Source organism: Achroia grisella, unplaced genomic scaffold (assembly GCF_030625045.1).
Source record: "Achroia grisella isolate CSIRO2021 unplaced genomic scaffold, CSIRO_AGI_Agris_v1 utg515, whole genome shotgun sequence".
Lineage (NCBI taxonomy): Eukaryota > Metazoa > Arthropoda > Insecta > Lepidoptera > Pyralidae > Achroia > Achroia grisella.
The window spans coordinates 1,569,695-1,590,686 of record NW_026712908.1 but is presented as its reverse complement, the minus strand read 5'-3'; the positions used below and the strand labels follow the sequence as shown (position 1 = coordinate 1,590,686).

General features: G+C 31.4%; 1 protein-coding gene across 1 annotated transcript; it reads left to right on the top strand.

Annotated features, from left to right (window-relative positions):
- Positions 1 to 748: 748 nt before the first annotated feature.
- Positions 749 to 20,305, top strand: LOC131846967 (bifunctional 3'-phosphoadenosine 5'-phosphosulfate synthase). The gene is made up of 14 exons (XM_059196386.1): positions 749 to 942; positions 5,411 to 5,585; positions 7,698 to 7,870; positions 10,219 to 10,356; positions 11,780 to 11,899; positions 12,503 to 12,643; positions 14,629 to 14,691; positions 14,969 to 15,208; positions 16,061 to 16,216; positions 16,529 to 16,634; positions 17,217 to 17,359; positions 17,923 to 18,084; positions 18,309 to 18,417; positions 19,172 to 20,305. The coding sequence occupies exons 1-14, from the start codon at positions 856 to 858 to the stop codon at positions 19,279 to 19,281; spliced, it is 1,923 nt and encodes a 640-aa protein (XP_059052369.1). The 5' UTR covers positions 749 to 855; the 3' UTR covers positions 19,282 to 20,305.
- The last annotated feature ends 687 nt before the right edge of the window (positions 20,306 to 20,992 follow it).

The window sequence follows — 20,992 nt, the reverse complement described above, 5'->3', positions numbered from 1 at the left end:
ATCACACAGCGCCATCTAATCGCAAGTTAAGTAGAGCTTGTGTTGTGTACTAGACTGATATAAATACTTAGATACATTTTTGTAGATACATACTTAATATACATAGAAAACACCCAGACCGATACAAACAATCATACTCATAAATGTTTGCACCATGCGAGCAGCCGATAAAGCGAGAACCCGAGACCATCGGAAGAAAAGCGGTGTGCTTAACTGCTAGACAACTGAAGCCGATTTTATTATAGTATAGATTATAGATATAAAGATAATGCAGACTAGTCGTGCCCGCGACGTCGTATGCATAATAGGTATAGGTAATGGAGATAATCAAACGTCAACAATAAATAAAGTATGTGTTTATACGCCATCTATTATTTCTTAATAAAATAGATGACTTATAAAAAAAGTAAAAAATATTTATTTCACCCCTTTAGAATATTTTTTACACATTTATTTAGCCTATAAGTCGACCTATAATTACACAACACATTTAGTAAAAATATCATCCAAATTCCTCTAACCTTTTTTACTTAAAACCTTCACACATACAAACTGTCAAAACGATTTTTGCACTGTCACGATTTTAAGTTTTTATTAATTAAGTAAAGATAAATAAAATAGATAAACATTGCTGTTTTTTATTTATGATCACAACCGGTTTTGTACTGTAGTTAATAATGTCCAATTGAAATGTTTGCTGGTATGAATGTTTGCAACCAATTTATAATAGGTACGTAATAGAATGCCGCCAGTATTGTTTATGTCAGCGTACGCGCTGCCGCGTTTTACAGTAGCCATTTTCTAAAGATATTGGCGCGAAAGTCGTATTGATTGACGTTTATATTTTTTATTACAATGAGTTTGGAAATAAGGAAGAAAAAAGTTAATGATACATTCGAAAAATATAATATTGGACAATGGGGAATTGGAAATGGAAGGCTGGTTAGTATTTATTGTACCTACAATTAATTTAGGTATTTAAATTTCATGTAAGACATGTAATCGTTTCAATAATTAAAACATTTAGATCAGAAACATTTTTACAATTTTATTGTTTTAATGGAAACGCAGTGCACCAATAATCTTAAAATTAGAGGTTTCGTAAATTTTTTATGACCGTATAAATAATGGTTTATTTGTTCCGTGTTAGGTATTTAAGTAAATTTTCATATTGGCTGTTTAATTACTAATAAATAAATATTGGCTTTGCTAAAACTGTTGAACTACGCACTTAAATAGTTTTTGAAGTAATTTTAAATCTATATAGGCATTTATACAAACATATATTAATTACCAAATCACTTTAGGACGACTGTATTTATTCGGTAATTTTTCTGTGTTTGGAATCACAGAGCAAGTAATCACTACGTTTTTATTTGTAGTTGTCACAACAAGGTTACGGATTAATTAAAAATATACCAAAAATATGGTATTTAAAATATTGATATCTAGAACTAAGATTAAAATAGGCTGCTTTATATATATAATGCTATAAATGGATCGCGGATTAGCCTATTATCAACATTATTATTCCCAAGTCTGACGATAACAGTAATTGTACCCAGTTTTTATATACTTATAGATTATTTTATTTATTATGAATAATTAAAGCTTAAATTAAGTGAGATTAGAATATTCTAATGCACACCGTTTTAGGAATAATACGGGTATAACCCAGTAGTCATGTTATTTATTGTATTTTGGCTACGTTTACGACTTATGTATTTATATGTACTGTGTTTTGTGGAAGCACAGAGGTCCCACATTAAGTACAATACCCATAAACGCATGCCAGATACTCTCAGCTCTGCATCGAAAGTAAAATGAAAGACTTTCACCACAAATGACGACTTTCTTTCCGGCTTTATACTTCATCAATTTTAATTAAAGATGTAACATTAGGCAATGGTTATGTTAACTTATTACTTCTTTACCGCGTCTCCGTCATCATCCTCATTATCTCCTAATCAGATGCGAATATTTGTAAATATTTTCATAAATACGTGATAAATGAAGAAATAATACTATTGCATGCTGGCGAGGTCTTGGTAAAGGGATTTAATTTTGTGTTATTTCTCTTGATCTTCGGAATCTGCAGTTCTTTCATTTGTCGCCTCTTTCCTTATCCTTGGAAATAGTCATTACACGAAGACATTAATTGTATCTAATTATGTAAACTAAAGCAAGGATAAATAATTGTATCATGTAGAAACTCGTTTCAATAGATAAATGTCCAATTCTAACTATGGTCGAAAACTCTTGCTGTGTCCTCAGTCAAGTCAGTAAAGGCGTATTTATCAGTAGGAGTTGGTCTTCAGCCGCTCCATAAGTGCTGTCTTTACACTGCAATTTTCGTCCGGTGAAGCTTTAAGTTCAGCTCTATCAATCGAATTAGAATAGTTAGAAAAAAAACATATGTGGGCACAGGATCTGTATTTATACCTACCTACTCATACTTTCTGTACTACACATAGGTAGTAAAACATATCATGATTTTATCTTCACTTAATACCTTACTATTTTACAATATCCTGTGGACTACGGACATCTGAAAGTCGTATCTAAGCGGACAACCATTTTTATCTTAATCACTGATAAAATAGGAGAAATAAAATGTCTACAGGCACTTGGATATTAGTGTGAGTCATAATATTATTAGATAATTTTATTTTTCCGTCAATAAAAAAAACCGGATGGTTCACTTCAGTGTTTGTTTGTACATCGCAGCTGTCTTCTTAGCAGTTTCGCATGCTATTGAAAGGTACGCTATGAATGAATATTTAGTGGTGCAACCGCCTGCGCCGACGACATACACACTATCCCATCGTGGCGAATGAAAAAAACGTTGTATAGACATAAAAAATGTAAATATTATGTACCTACATATCTGTATGCAAGTTTGTAACATTATTCATACAAGATGTAACCCATCAGTGTATCCAAGATGACTAATTAATAAGTGAATGAGTTTCGCTCCAAATTGAAATAGAGGGGAAATTCGTCTTTGGTTTTCGGTTTAGATCATACCACTACATCTGCTGACATTGATTCGAAATAAGTTTAATACATTGATGTACTTGCGTGTTCTAAGTGTATCGATACATCGGTCGTATATCGAATAGGTAGAATAATTATAGCTATATCGAATAGTATGCGGTGAAAGTAGCTTGTTTACGTAAAATAACTGGCTCCGTAACTTCTATAACATTTGTGCCTTTGCGTATTTAAAGTGCATAATGTTTATCAAATCGTTTACGAATGGTTGTATATGTTTAATTTCATTATCATATATAAAGATATTATATTTATCAGTAGGGATTTTCCTTTTACGTGATAGACTTTTGTGCGGATTTTATAATAGACGCTATTACGAAATCTGCTTAAAATAGAAGTGTTTTTATTACTATAGTTTCTCAAGTTTTGGAGCTTACATATTATAGTTACCATTTCTAAGTACCCAAGAATGATCATTCCGTCTGTGTTCTGTGCATCGAAAAACCAAGGTATTGTACAAATGACTTAGGTACTAAAGTTAGGTACTCTGCATATATTGTCAGTTTCTGACTAATTAGTTGAAAAAAAAGTCTAAGAAAGCTTTTGTAATTTTACAGTAATATAGCTTTATACATCAGAATAAAATTTAGGCTACAAATTTCACATAGATGATACTCCGGGCATAGGTACTATAGCATAACATGTAACAATCTATTGCATTTCCATAGTATTGACATACATGTGGACAGGATGTTCGATTTTTTTTTGTTTTAATTGTTACAGTAATGCTGATGTAACTCTATTATTCTTTTTTCGTTTATCGTGTCCTGCCGTTTCAGAGATATGCAAGAATAAAAAAGAAATGATTTGTATAGATGACTCAAATACTACTAGTGAGATCATAATCAAATTTACATGGGAATACACGAGAAGAATAATTTTTCAGACATTTTAAGCCAAATAAAAAATACTTCGTTTTTAAATTCTTATGAAAATAAACCGATAGAATATTCATAATTCTGCTGTTTATACGGGTAATACAATTTTCACCCATATAAAAAATAATTATAAAGATTATACCTATTGTTTATACATATACATACATAATAATATGATCTTGCAGTGATACATGATATTTACGTTTGCGTGATGGTATATTATCTCTATGACCTTCATATTGAATGGCTTTAGATATATTACCGTAGACTTTAAACTTTTTTTTAATATAGAAACGTTTGAAGGAAGTTTTTATATAAAGTGCTAAAAAATATATACCTAACTAGGAAGATATTTCTGCAATTTTATGGACGCCAATAATATGAAGTTATTAGTTGTAGCTGTATTCTATTTACGTTCAAGGCTAATTATTATGACAGGATCTTGTGCGTTCACAAGCCTTGAAATTGAGAAGGTTCAACTATCAGGCCGTTATGGTTTATTCATTGTTATTTATGTAGCTTTAAAATTTTCCATATTCCCAGCTACTGTCAATATTAGAAAAGTTATTAGTTGTATTTCAAATATTAGAATTAAATATATACAACTTACATAGATATTTACAGGTACTATTTATTTATCTAGCAACCTGCACCAGATTTAGCATAGAAGCTATTATTATAGGATTTTTTTTAAATAAATTACACTGTGTTACTATTATATCCATTACAAATTAAAATTCGCTAATATTTTTTTCATACAGGACGTTTTAGTAAAATGTCCTGTATGAAACTCATAATTATAACAATTCTATTATAATATTACTTCAGACTACGCACGTACTGTACTTTGTATTGTATAAGCTATACTATACATATGCGTTTACGACTGTTATCCCAGATGGAATAGTCATAAAGGGGCATTCATAAGTTACGCCGTATAAACAAAGTGTGACATTGTACTGGGTTGGAGGAGTCGCAAAGGTCCTGTAAAAATCATGAATTCCATTCACACCTAAAGTATATTTAAAATTTAAATGCACTTTATTCACAATATGGTTATTTCAGTTACAGGTATTTAGACCGAACATGGGTTTCCTATTTAACTAAAACTAAACCAAATTTGCAATGTGACAGTTAAGATATTTATTTGCATATATGTATTTGCATGATATATGTTTGTATATATGAATAAACTTGAACTGTTTTTTTGTTACGAAAGTGACAATCTCTTTATATTTCGTAGGTTCTTAGCTTTCTCCTACTTTTAATGGTTTATAGAAATGTGAGTACCATACAACATACAACTAAAACAACAACAATTGTTACCAACTGTGACATGGTCGCGGAGAGGGGGTCAATATTGATTGATATTGGTGTGATGCATAATAATTTACTAAACCATTGTACTTACGGTGTACTAAACCATTTCTTGTACTTACTACAACATAATAATAACGCAACTCTTCTATTTGTTGCAGTGTGCTCAAGTAGCTACGAATGTGGTGGAACAGAAACACCAGGTGTCCAGAGCTAAAAGGAGTAAAGCGCTAGGCAGCCGAGAATTTAGAGGCAGTACCGTATGGTTTACAGGACTCAGTGGCGCTGGAAAGACCAGCATCGCCTTCGCTCTTGAGGCCTATCTGGTATCTAAAGGTATGTACCTATTATTGTGATTTAATTTGTTGAAATAGCAAACAAGCGGACTGGCATACCTAATGAAAAATAGCAACCGAGTACCAAGTGATACCCCTCATACATGGGGACTAACATAACATGCTTCTATATCTTATAATTGTACAGACGAGTTGGTACAAAGTTTACCCGGTAAATAAATGATTTTATCAGTGACTTTAATATATGGAGCCTGTCTTTTGCTTATATGTTTATCGCAAAAACTAGCCAGGTGCTTGTGATATTTGGATGTCGTATAACAGAAAATAGTATCGCTATTTTAATGATTTTCTGATAATTTACCTTTTTATTATCTAGTCACATCACAGACGGTTATTTATAGTGAAACAGTTTCAGCTATTGCTCATTTTAAATTTGAAACCGTGCCGTAGAAACACGTTATGAAGAATAATATCTGCGACAATATTAATATCTTTGGAGTTGTCATATTATTTGATTTGGTCATATGTTTGTATATATGACTATTTTTTTATTGACGTTCACAACTCACACTTTATTCTCTGATGCCATAATAATATCGTTTTTGATTTTCTACTAACTCCAGCAAGACTGTTCTCATTCGACTGTATTTATTGTGTACATGTTACGAGATATTTAAATCAACTCTGAACCGATACTTATGATTTTTCTTTAATTGTTATGGTTTATACATTTTTTTTACTGTTGATTCTATACCTATTTATTAAAAAAAGTATTTTATTACATCAAAACTAGTTTGCTTTACTGAAGACTAAACAAAATAATGTCATTAGACTGTTTTTAAATAATAACTTCTTAGCTATATGTTTTACCTTATCTTCGTTAGTTCAATTCCGAATAGTAACGAACGTTTTGTATATCTATATAATCTAAGATTGCATGTCACACTTCCTGATTATGATGTATCTATTGTTAGATAGATGCAATTAACATATGTTTTTTTTATAATAACTTTATGACAGCATTCACTGTTATCATAACTTAGATCCCGAGTACGAACTCAGAAACTAACGATAGTTTGAATTTCTAAGTGACTCGCCAGTGATGAAAATAAGGCAATTAGTTTGGACATGTTATGTGCACCTTGACGTCGACAGTTATATCTTTGACTACACTTTTTAGAATAAGGTCTTGAAGGTATAATTATTATTATAAGAAGTGTATACATATGTGATTGCATATATTTTTTTTATATTATACTTCCTATTGGTGATAACTATGATTGCATTACTTGGTTACGAACTGCAACCAAATAATAAAAAAACAGTGTACGATAATAACATGTGTGACCTAAATTTTATCTCAAATGCGTGTAATTTAATATCACTTAAATAGAAAAGATATTAGTGTCAGTAGTTTAGTATAATTACTAGTGTTTATTTTAATTTATCTGTATTTGCTTGTATACTTTATCTATTTTGTCATTATGTAGAGATAGAAGATCAATGTTTAATTTCTTTATGTTTATAACATGAATACGGAAACATTAAACTTAGTCCTTACGAATGGCTTATAAGGTCACATTGTTCTTTCTCATGTCCGTGGTAGGGTCCATACTACTTTTCATCAGGTACGCATTGGCTTGTTTGCTATTCTAGATAAAGAAACTTTTTATCTGTATATATTACTGTAAACTTTCCTATCCATTGTAGGGGTAGTTCCTTTTTTAAAAATACGGTCTTTTATAATGTATTCATCATTCATCGAATGATATTGATAAAATAAAAATGTCTATAAAGACATCAAATCAATTCAAAAAAAAATTATTAATTTATTTTGACTATATTGTAAATAAGGACACTAGGACATTTTAACAGTTTATGAACGTCAAGTTTTTATATATATATTTTTCCCTACCGTCCAGTTCAGTATATATTCATTTGACAATAACTGGCAAAAAACTCAACTGTATTTCTTTAAAGCCAGTTTATTTAAATTTTACACTTATATCGTTGTCTAAGTCTAACATAAAATGAAAAGCCCGTGCATGAGGATGAAGAACTATTGCCATGAACATTTGTCATTTAAGTAAACTTAAATATGTATATTTTAACGGCATAATAATAACAATTTTGTCGTTTATTATGTTATCAGGTATACCAGCATACGGATTGGATGGTGATAACATTAGAACAGGCCTCAACAAGAACCTTGGATTCACAAAAGAGGATCGCGAGGAAAACATCAGGCGAGTCGCTGAAGTAGCGAAGCTCTTCGCTGATAGCGGCGTTGTGTGCCTTTGCAGTTTTGTGTCGCCTTTTGCTGAGGTAGTTTTTTTATTTCTCTATAGTCTTAAAGACCGCATATGTAGGCTACAATACTACGGCCTCACGTAATAAGGTTTTCACGCGGTCTCCCAACTGTCTGAACATTGTACAACGAAGAAATAATAACAAAAAACCAAAGGCAAATTGAAAGAATTTGGTACAGGCTTATGTTGTTGCTTAATCAGCCACTGCCCGGATTTCCCTCAGGTTATTTTATTAGGTCCTTTATTAATTTTAGATAAAGAAATACAGATATTTATATGCTGTGGTTATTTCGTCGTCTTGAAAAAAAATCTCTAGGATGCAATTTACAAATTTTATATCTGATTCTATTTTGTATTATTCTGAAATAACTATTTTCTAAAATGACAACTGAATTAAATTTTAACATGTTTGCGTACACCTACAGTCCGTATGCAGATGTTGAAAGTTATAATTTTTTTAATCTCAAAATGAACATAATTTTGGTATCAAGGCAGAAGAAAACTTCTACTAAATGTTAAAAGCTACAACTAGATTATTTTCTCACTTTATAATATTTTGTTTTTAAATTTTAGTTCTTAGATACATATTACTTTTGTCATTTAATTCCATTTCAGTAATTTTTAAAACGGTATTTGAAACAGTAAAGGTTTGACTGAATATAGTGGTAAATTTACATAATTATTCTTATTGATATTGTAGTCATCTACTATTCATTCATAATTAAGTCTAAGTTTTAATCGATTTACTTGTTCTGAGGGAAGATACGCAATAGCATAGCAACATATATTAATGAAGGCAGAATTAAGAAAATTAACATCGTTAAGGTAACACAACTTACCAAGGCCCTCGACTAAATGACCTATAAGGTTACGTTGAAGACTGTGGTTTTATTTGTGTGGTTTTATTTGCAAGTCTCTATTATATGCACAGAGTCAAACGATTATACTGTTATATCAGTTTAAATGAGAATTTATAAAAAAACTCGAGGAACTCAGTTCTACTACTTTTTTAACCGTGTAACACGTAATGACGACGTATCGCAAAAATAAATAAAATGTTGCTATATGTAACTGGGAAACTTGTAATAATAAGCTTATGAATGTGTAGAGGAATCCATTTCTTTAATAGTAACAAGTAACAAATGTAGGGGTGTTGCTTTACTTGCCAACTATATAGCGTCGTGACTTTTTTAAGATATAAGTCTCTTTTTCTTGTTATCATTTCGCATTTCAAATTACCTATTTGGCTTTTTAGGTAGTTAAGTATATCTATTACGTATTTCATACAAGTACTTTCAATTCGACTCTAGTATTTTCGAAATTATTTGGTATCGAAACAGAAGTATCAAGTTCTTCCTTACTCGTATTGATTTATATAGGAACATCACTAAACAAATGTGTTTAGAGGTTAAAGCAAGCGGCTGTACAGTAGAGTTATCAGTTCATATCTGAGGTTATTAACTTGTGGCAATTATAACAATGTATAATAATTACATTCGTAATTGTCATAAGTGGTGTAATAATTAACTTTGATACGTTAAAATTTTGTTTCATACACATTGGGGCTTCAATACTTGGTTTTAAAAAGTAATTAGAATTGACAAATATATCTAATCGATATAATATATTGTATCATCAACAAAACGTAATAAATAATGTAATTAGTAACACGAATAGATTTATTTGTATCCAGAATTTCATTTGAGTCCGTCGTACCATAAAGTAACATTCATCCAAACATTACAATCTTTTTATGCAATAAACCTTTTATACAACGTACAAAGGACAGTTTATTTATAAGTTTAATTAGAAAAGTTATTGATAACGGTATATATGTATATTATAGAACAGATGTTTCATATGACATTGTGATTCATAATAATATATTATATCTTGTTGGTTTGGCTATGGTTTGCCTGTTTGAAGGATATGCAATGGTTTAGTTCACAAGTTTTTATCAGAGGTGTACTGTAAAAAGTCATCTGTATGGGTACTTCAGTTTCACTTATTTCAGTCCTCAAACAGTATGATTTGTCATGCCTCTTGTTTTTGAATTCCACTAAATTGCAAGACAAGAGACATCTTAGTCCCCTGTCTGGTATCACGATTGCCACATGATAAAGTAATAATAGGTCCAGTCATGTATAATGTATGTATATATACGATGATTGCCGCTTACTTTCATATCTTTACCATTAGATGGTCCGCCGGCTTTTTACCATTCCAATTATGTTAAAAAGGTAATTTATTAGTTTCATACCAATTCAATCGTGTTTAAAAATACACCTGGATGTAGCCTACTGCTTTTGTTGGTAACATCGTTATCATATATATCTCTAAGTTATAGATGTTTCATTGTTACAGGACCGAGAAGTAGCGCGTCGTATCCACATCGATTCAGATCTGCCATTCTTTGAGGTTTTCATCGACACACCCTTGGAGGTCTGCGAACAAAGGGATACTAAAGGACTCTACAAGAAAGCTAGAGATGGCCAAATTAAGGTAACAATGATTATTTTAGTTGCTGATAGACTAAAATACTCTTTAATGTAAGTGAACTAGAAAAATGCTGATGGGCCACAAGATGGAAAGGGACTGACTACAGCCGTACATATACATATACCGTATACATCCTTTTTCGGAAATTACGTCATGTGTAGTCTGTAATACCCTTTATGTGTTGCTATTTCGGCCGATTAAGATGTCATGAATCTAACTTTTCGCGTTTTGAGCTGTGGTCTATTGGAGAATAAGAAAGGGCAGAAAATACAGGATTTGGAGACATAATATCTTAGTCCTCCAGAGTGGCAACGCGATAGTGATATCACTTAAAGACTTCATGACCGTGATGCTATTAATGTACCTATATATACTAGACTGTCGCTATTTACTACTTATCAGGTCATCACCTTGTTGGACAATTCCAATACAAAAATTAGTGAATATATAAATGTTGGATTATATGTTTTATTTATCAATACAGTGATTACAAAAAAAAAGTAGAATTGACTGGATTACTCTTTTTGGAAGTTTCCAACGGGGAAACAAAATAGATGGAATATTGATTATCTTTAGAAATGCCACTTTTGTGTTTTGTTTTAAAACCTTGAGTTGTTAATTGAACTGCCGGCTGTTCTCACACTGCCCAAGGAAATGTATTACAATTTTATCAATATAACCCAAGGGCAATTGAAAAATTAATTGCATTATTTTCATACTGTTAACATATTGAATATTTCCGGGTCACAAAAAGGCTAAAACATTGATTTGACTGTTACAATTAGCAATTCGACTCGGTGTTCCGGTATAGATAAAAACCTCAGGCAGGTTTTGTTGTTTGTAACTGTACTGTTTTTTTTATTATGAATCAACTTTATTTTTGTTTATGATTTAAATATGCATATCTCAGATTTTAATTACTTTATCTCGTAGACTTTCGCAATTGTATTTATTGTATCTACGATTGCTGGCACGCCGGGTACGTGGTGTGTAGGCAGAGAACTGAATGATGCAAATCCATGAATTAATATTATAAATATAATAGTGTCTCTACCTGTTTTTTACCTTTTAATGACTAAACAGCTGATTGAATCTTAATGAAAATGGTCATGAAGATAAATTTTATCATTGAGGACTATTTTTACATAGTTTATAATGTAGTCGCTGCTGTTGTCTGTTCGCTTAGGTATATCTTTTAAATTACGTAACAGATTTTAATGCAGTTTTCAGGAACAGATAGAATGATTCAAAAGTAAGGTTAATTTTTTTATACTATATATGCATGTTATAGTTTAAAAACGCCTAGAAATTCAAAGATATACTGTAAATAAAATATTAAACTATGTTAGTAATATTAATATATCTAAATCTTAAATGAATTTTATTTAAACGACTGTTTTGTATCATTATGCATGGTATATTGCAGGGTTTCACAGGCATCACCCAAGAATATGAACGCCCCATGTCACCTGAGCTGGTGGTGCAGACAGTGGGCCGCACGATCGAAGAATCCACCATGGAAGTTATTAAACTGTTGGAATCACAGGTCACAGAAAATTACTATTAGTTTTAGTACGTAATTACGGCATATTCACGGTTGATTGGTAGAAAATAGCACATGGTATTAACTCCGCCATATGTACTTTCATCTCTGTATTACGTGCATTATATTTATATAAATAAAATAAATAAATGTATATCCATTTTTGATAACATTTTTGTCATAGACAATCAAATCATAGCGGCAATAAGGCCTGAGTATATATTTTTTTTATAATTTTTGTCTTATTATCGCACGATCATACGGTACATTTATTATACAAAAGAAGAATAGTAGATCTTTTGTATATTCTGTACGATTTATAATGGTAGCGTCAGTTTCATAATATTATTGATGGCTTCGGTAGTCTACCGGTTTAGCACACAGCCTTACTTCCGATGGTCATGGGTTCGATTCATCGCACGGTGCAAATATTTCTATTCATGAGTATGATTGTTACTATTAGTGTAGGTATTTTCTATGTATATATTTATAAAAAATGTAGTTATATCAGTTCTCTAGTACCCACAACACAAGGTCTGCTTAGCATGGGGCTAGATCACGCTGTGTAAATTGTACAATATTATAATTATTCTCATACAATTGCAGGAAATAATTCCCCGTTGTGACGACAAAACAATAGAGGTGGAGGAACTGTTCATATACGGCAACAGGCTGTCAAGCGCTCAAGATGAGGCGGAGAGCTTGCCTCAAATCAACATCACAGATCTAGATTTGCAATGGGTTCAGGTGTGTTATCTTTACTCATATTAAGTCGTTATCATATCTCTAGATTTTTTTATTGGGTTGTTTGGGCTATTGCCAGGTGCCTCTAAAACCCTTCTGCTAGGGCTGCGGAATTTTCATTGAAGGTGTGTTATAGTAATCAAAAATGCCATATCAATTTCATTCAATTTTAAGAATACATACCAAGACCTGTAGATTCTAAAGCGCACAAATATTTCTAAATGTAATAATAATTGTAACTAGAGCTGAAGTGTGCAATGTACTTGTAAATATATATTTACTAGTTTATAGGAAGTAGTGGGCAACAGTAGTGTAAAGGATAACTAATAATAATTCAAAATCTTTATTTGTGAAGTAACGAAGGTTTTATAATAAATAATATGTTTCACTGTCTTCTGCGATTACTCTTACAAATATGATTGAAGACAATAATAAAATAACTAGAAATAATACTTGTTAGAAGTCAAGTTATGATAGTCAGACTTAGCAAGAATGTTATATTATATATGTAACACAAAAACAGTTAAACAGAGAATATCCTTCCTTTTTAAATTGATTATATATCTATGGTTTTGCTAAGTAAGACTGTTAGCAAACATTCACCACTGTAATGAACCGTCATTCAATGACTAATAAACTATTATTTCCAGCGAAATAATAATATTGCATTTATTTATCTGTATTAATTACGTTTCTCTCTGTAGTATTATATTTTAATATCAAATTATTTTAATCAACATATGAATGTAATTAGTGCGAAATAAAGCTCCCGCGGATTAGTGATATTTTTTATTATTGTCAATTAATCAATTTCTGCGTGGAAAATGTTGGTTTACAGTATGCCAGATTTTTTTATCAAAATTAGCAATTTGGGACTCTTGTTATTATATCAAATGTGATCTTAATTCTTATGATAAAATAAATCAAAATTTTTTATGACTATGTTAGTACCTACTAGACCGTCACACTCTCTCTCTTTTTACGTGTATTATCTATACATCTATACATATAAATAAAGTTAGAGTGTCTGTTTGTAATATTGAAATAATCGTTTTTTACTACATGCATATGAATATAAATAGGGTACATACACCAAAAAAATTTTTTTTACAAATTTTGTCTGTCCGTCTGTTTATCTATTTGTTCCGGCTAATCTCTGAAATGGCTGGACCGATTTTGACGGAACTTTTTGGTAGGTAGCTTATATAATAAGGAGTGACTTAGGCTACTTTTATTTTAGAAAAATTCATATAAATTCCACGCGGACGAAGTCGCGGGTACAGTCGGTATATTTATGTATGTGTATTACCGGTTGGCAACTGCCACGAAATTTGTTTTTATTATAATAAATTTCCCACACTTGCGTACTCGAGTACTTATTATATCAATACGATTATCAATAATCCCTATTTAAAAACCAATATCACTTATTTGCGATTACACTATGTTATTGTAAATTTTAATCCTATAGTAAATAATAATATTTGTCATCAATTCATATTAACGATTGTAGTGGACTGTTAACTTCATAGAACATTAACCTTGCTATTAAACTCAAAAGGAAATGATATTTACTTTAAATGTATACACAAACTTAAAAAAGCTAGTTTGAAATATATATTACTAGCAGAGTACTACTTACTTAGCGACTGCAATGTGTGGCCACGCATTGCAGCCGCTAAGGTTCTTAAATAAAATAATATTGCGACTATAAATTGAGATGTAGGTTATATAGATATCTTTCTAGTTAGATCAAATTGCACACAATATGCAAATCAAATTTGCAATCGGTTCAGTAGTTTAGGAGTCCATCGCGGATAAACAACATGACACGTAATTTTTATATATAAAGAATATTTTATTCTCGCTATATTTGCCACAGTATAATAGATCCAAATGAAACAAACTTTACAAAAGCACTCGATGTTTTGCAATATCGTGATTCTATTTGTCGTGATGGTCTAACGATTTGTTATTTTACTTTACAGGTTCTTTCGGAAGGATGGGCTTATCCACTAAAAGGATTTATGAGGGAACATGAGTATCTTCAGGTAAGATAATCATTGTTTATAAGTAATTAGTAGACCCGGCAAACGTTGTTTTACTTTATAAATTAATATCACTATAAAAAAATAGAGATTGATGGTAGACAAGTGAAAGGGTTGTATGCATTTTTTAATGTCGAATCTAATAAAATAAAACCTTTGCCCACGGGTCAAGCGTCAACAAGTCTGTGCCGGAATACATATAAACCTATACTTATGAGGAAACCCTGTTCACGCATATGGCCATTAAAAACAACAAAAATAACTATGTGGTAATACACAGGCACTCCACTCGAACTGCCTGACCCTTGCCGACGGGTCAAGCGTCAACCAGTCAGTGCCAGTGGTGTTACCAGTGGATACGGCAACAAAAGATCGGCTGGCTGGAGCTACGGCGATCACACTTCGCCACGCCGGTCGCTCGGTGGCCATACTGCGTTCGCCGGAGTTCTACCCGCACAGGAAGCAGGAGAGGTGCTGCCGTCAGTTCGGGATATATCACACAGGACACCCCTATATCAAGGTATTATATATATTTTTTTAATATATTTCAGCATAGTGATGGCTTGTGAACGGTTGCTGCTTGAAGCGACTCGTCTGCTCTGATACTCTGACTGATTTATTTTGTTACTTAAGTAACTATTTATTTATTTATGTCAATTTTGTTATTTGGCAGTTTGTATTCAAACAGTGCACACATATTTATGCTCATTCTTGTTATGAACCTGCATTCCGAATGATTGGTAGAATAAAAAGATATGACTATTCAAAAGTGGTTATTTCTATTATCTAGAATGTTGCAGCCGCAGAATGGATTTTTAATGAGTGATCTTGTGATACACTAGAGTAATAACGTAATTGGAACGTTTGACTTCTGTAGTTTTAAATTGTGTACTATATTATACTACTTATTATATTTACGATTTTACTCGCTACTTCAAACAAACTTTCGTCCCTTTCTAGATTATTTTTTTTTATCAAAGATAATCTATGTTTATCCTCGTAATACCTTATATCTTCATATCAAATTTCATTAAAAGCGGTTCAACCGCTTTGTCGTGAAAAGGAAACAGACAGATAACCAGACACAATTTCGCATGTATTATATTAGTGTGGATATATTACATAGTATGCAATAAAGTCGCTGTCGCTGTCTGTCCGTCCCTATGTACGCAACGGTTTTTGAAGCGGTTTTTTAATAGTGATTCAAGAGGAAGGTTTATATATATAACACATGTACACCCGTGCGAAGCTGGGGCGAGAACCTAGTTAAGCTAGTTAAGTTAGCTTATTATGTATTTGTTGAATTTATTATATGGATGTTGTTTACCATAATTAAATGTATAATTCAGTTCTCTGTTCATTTCTTCTACAGATGATCTCAGAATCTGGTGATTGGCTTGTCGGTGGCACTTTAGAAGTATTTGAACGTATCCGTTGGAATGACGGCCTCGACGCGTATCGACTTACACCCAATGAGCTCCGCAGGAAGTTTAGGGAGTTACAAGCTGATGCTGTATTTGCTTTCCAGGTAAGGAAACAACGTATCGATAGTTTATGAATAATAATAATAATGTGAATAATTTACACAGCACCATCTTGCTGGTAGTGGGATGTTATATAATCTGTAGCCTTCCTCGATAAATAGGCTATCCAACAATAAAAAAAATTAAAATCGGTCAGCACCGGTGATTATCACAAACATTCAAAAGTCACAATCTTTACTTTTTTATAATATTCGTATAGATTGAAATTACTCTCTTATTCATTATTGGTTATCAATAATTTTGTCTAAACTTATAATTTTACAGATAAAATAATTACATTTTTTATTACTTTTCAGTTACGAAACCCGATTCATAACGGCCACGCCTTGTTGATGCAGGATACTCAACGACAATTGATAGAGAGGGGCTATAAGAAACCTGTCCTATTATTGCATCCATTGGGTTTGTATACTTTTTATATAAAAAATCAGTATGTACTTTTATGATCTTGCTTGTATACCTTCTAGTTACGTAAAACAATTTAAAAATAAACCAACAGGTGTGCTTGCATATTTTGGTTCAAAGAACGGAATGAGAATGGAAGAGAAATTAGTATCAACATAGGCAAACTATTGCAGCCCTCATGAATTTGCCATTCATGACACGGACGTCTTAATGTATTCTTTAATGTTCTCTAAAACTGATGGGTAACAATAAATCTTGTCACTTCGTGTTGTATAATTGCCGTCTATGTTTGTGAGGACAAATAAATTAATACTTATTATAAATTATTATATGTTTATATATTAATATTAATTATAGTTTTACTATATTTTAATAGTAATTTAAATAAAAAGCAAATTCACATTTATTTTGGCTGTTCCCTTCATTACACAATACAGACTCCATTTCTGTAAAATCTAGGTACAGAATACATTATAAACGTCAACTACAAAAGTAATAGATAAATTAGATAATATATACTACAATAATTTTCTGTACTTTCTTTCGATTATTATTTTTATTAATTGCATGGAATTTTAGGCGGTTGGACAAAGGACGACGACGTGCCTCTTGAAGTGAGGATAAACCAACATCTGGCGGTGTTGAGTGAAGGTGTACTTGATCCAAATGCCACCATACTCGCAATATTCCCATCGCCTATGATGTACGCCGGACCCACTGAGGTAAATCTTTACATATCTATAATATCTATTACCAAATTCTAAAAGGAGTATCGCATTTTTTTTTACCCAAAATATATCGAAATGGCCTTCAATATATCAAAATTATGACAAATAATGCAGACTTGGAGCAAAAGGTTGTGATTTTGATTCTGTCTCAACTCTTCCTCTTTGGATTGAAATATACCTAAACAAAATGTGGACATGATCTATGTTACGTTGACATAAACAGTTGAGAATGCCTCTGACTAATCTATCTAGTGTGATAGTCCTAAAAGTATATATATAATATACAATATTTCAGGACTCTTTACACAGCGCCATCAATTTCCAAGCTAAGGAGAGTTTATGTTATGGGTACTAGACAACAGATATAAATAATAGGTATATTTTTTTAACAAACATTTGTATTCATTAATATGATTCTCATACTCATGATGTTTGTACCGTGTTTGAATCGAACCTGCGGCAATAGGAAGTAAGGCAAATTAAACAGCTAGATCACCGAGGCCGTTATGTCGTCATTATGGAAGACTTCGACTCTACATGGATTTTTGTATTTGTAGGTACAATGGCACGCAAAATGCCGAATGAATGCTGGCGCGAATCATTACATAGTGGGGCGGGACCCGGCCGGACTTCCGCACCCCGACGGCGGCGGCGATCTCTACGACCCCCGACATGGCGCCATGCTTCTCAAGGGTGCTCCCGGACTTATTGACCTCGAGGTCAGTAAATGCTGATGGTTGTTTTGAAATTAAAAGGAAAATTTGTATTTTTTTTTCTTCATTTTTAAATACGCCATTTAATATTGGTAATTGATTTATAAATAAAATAATAGACGACTTTGTTTAAACGTTTCATTCTATGCCTCTTAATTTGAGGATTTAGCGTACAAAATCATTATTCTTAGGTTATTACGAAAATAATAAATGTATAACAAACTTTCTAGATAATTCCATTCCGCGTAGCCGCTTACGACACTTCAGTTGGCAAGATGGCGTTCTTTGATCCAACGCGCAAGGAAGACTTTGACTTTATTTCTGGAACTAGGATGAGAGGTAATACTATAATTTATTTGCTATATTCTTATTTATTTGTATGAATTCGCATTGTATATACTATTTCTAAAATTATTATTACTTCATACATACGTCGCGCCTGAGTATTGTGAGGTAGGCATGCAGAAACAATGGACTATGGAATGCTTTAATACTAGGAGACATCTAAAGCATTTAATTTAATTAAAAAATATTTTTATACAATGTATTGAAACAAACTCAAGTTAATAATACTTTTAACATGACATAATTTTTAAGTTATTTTTTCTGTAATTGGAATAGCAACCTAATGCTGAAGGCGCACCTGATGTTAAATGATAACCGTCGCCTGTATATATGAACAGCATTACGAACATTACCTTGTCTTACGACGTCCCTGACACTAGTCATGCGTAGTCACTACGAAGGAATAAGATTCTTATTCCTTTTATTGTGTAATTTCACTACCTTATACGGGTGCATTCAACCAAAAACTTTAAATTTAATTTCGTAATTAATAAATATAGCGTGTATTAAACAGGCTCATAAAGGACGTTAATATTTTATTAAATATCACATAATAACATGTACGTTCGCATCTTAGTACTATCTTAGTATCTAAGGCTTAATTAATTTAATTTAATTGGATTGCACTTCAGCTTTAGAATTGTTCCTAAATATTCTGTATCAGTTGTGTGTAGTATCAATGTAACTTGCTGTAAAATAGATGAAAGATTTTTTAATTATATTTGTATACATAATTTATTTTTTACAGGTCTTGCTAAATCCGGCAAGGAACCTCCTAAAGGTTTTATGGCACCGACTGCATGGAAGATCCTGTCTGAATATTACCAATCGTTGAAATCTAAAATGGACACAAATTAAATTATGACTGTTACTTTATCCTTATATTTTAAAAAATCTTTATATAACTATGACTTAGGTTTGACCTATGCATAATAACTTTAAATGAATTTTGTCCCTTATCATGATTAATTTATAGTTTTATTGTATTCTATAACAAAATACATCTGTAAGTACTTAAATTGCTTGTCTCCTTGCTTAGCATTGTGCAATATTTTATGGAGTATTCTTTAGATACATGTTTGACATAATATTTATACTTTTGACTTTCATGTTTATTTTTATATATATTTTTTTATATTCCTCAAAAGGAAAAATGTGTATTTATGTTTTACACATTCCATTTTTTTTTATAATAGTTTGCTATCATGTAATTCCGAAGCACGAAATTTATGTACGGAATGGACTGTAATTTATATAATGTTAAGTACGATACATTTAAATATTCCTTGAAAAAATACAAAAATACACTGCATTGTATTTCTGAAAATTTTCAAGAGCTACTAGAATACGTTTCGTACTTGGGCAGTTAGATTTACATGTGACAGAAAACTAACATATCTTGTAAGAAGTATGTAAGTAAGAATTGCCAAGTTGCAATTAAATCCACCGTTTAAATGGGCATATATTTATTGTTATGATGTGATGTAGCCTCGACTTATTACATTACAATACAGACAAACTTTGACATTCGTAATATTAGTATAATATAGCCATAAAAGGTTAACAAACAGACATATAAACACTATTCTTAAATTTAGTATGGATTATTTTTGCGCAATTTTCTTATAATAATATTAGACATGGAAATTCCATGTTAGACAAGGAAAAATTCGCAGTGCGGATTGCAGATAGATTATAATTATTAAGATTTATGTTAATTGCTTGAAAAGTATGTTTAAATTGAATAATTACTTTGATTCCTTATAAAAAGTTAATATTTTTATTATTATATGGTTAATTTTTAAGAGGTTTAACATTAAATTGTTGTAATTAGTGTAATATGGTGCTTTTAAAGCTGATAGTTTTATTTGATATACAATTAAATATGATATGTACAAACTGTATTTTTCATTTTATATTGATAATGAAATTATAAATGACACCTTCCTTGAATAAAAAACATAAATATTTATTACTCTCAGGCTCATATTTATGTCTCGTAAAGTGTTCTATGTTGGCATCTTTGGTATATTTAGATTACATCTTTAGTATCTTTGGTATATACATATAATATACTAGCTTCCTATCCCATTATACATATGTACCTATATATCTATGTGTGCCTATTATACATATAAATTATCGTCTTGAAGCATTATTTCATTGTTAAAAACTGCATTACAATCCATTGTGTATATTAAAAGATTTAACCTAACATATCAGTAAGGTATACCGAGAGAATAGTATGATCGCGACAACAAAACCAAATAAAAGCAACTGTCAATCTTGCGTATATTATAACCGATATTAGTTACAGTGATGGTACAATTATTTTTTTCTTATTTGTAGTAGTTTTGATTTGAAATTATTGTAATGCTGTTGGTCGTAGCTGGGCTTTAAAAAGGCACTAAAATTTGCGAAAGGACATATGGATTGGCTAAAAATTAACTCTGTATATGGGAGTAGATCCTTTTTATCCTTCGATTTACCCACCCTGTTCGTGTGGTCATGGTGGAATAAAATACACTACGAGTACGCATGGAAATGACTCTTCTCTCATACCTACCTT

Coding starts and splice junctions, on each gene's coding strand:
- LOC131846967 (XM_059196386.1), top strand. CDS start 856: ATGAGTTTGGAAATAAGGAAGAAAAAAGTTAATGATACATTCGAAAAA. Junction 5,586..7,697: donor GGCCTATCTGGTATCTAAAG/GTATGTACCTAT, acceptor TTATGTTATCAG/GTATACCAGCATACGGATTG. Junction 14,692..14,968: donor GGGAACATGAGTATCTTCAG/GTAAGATAATCA, acceptor GGTAATACACAG/GCACTCCACTCGAACTGCCT.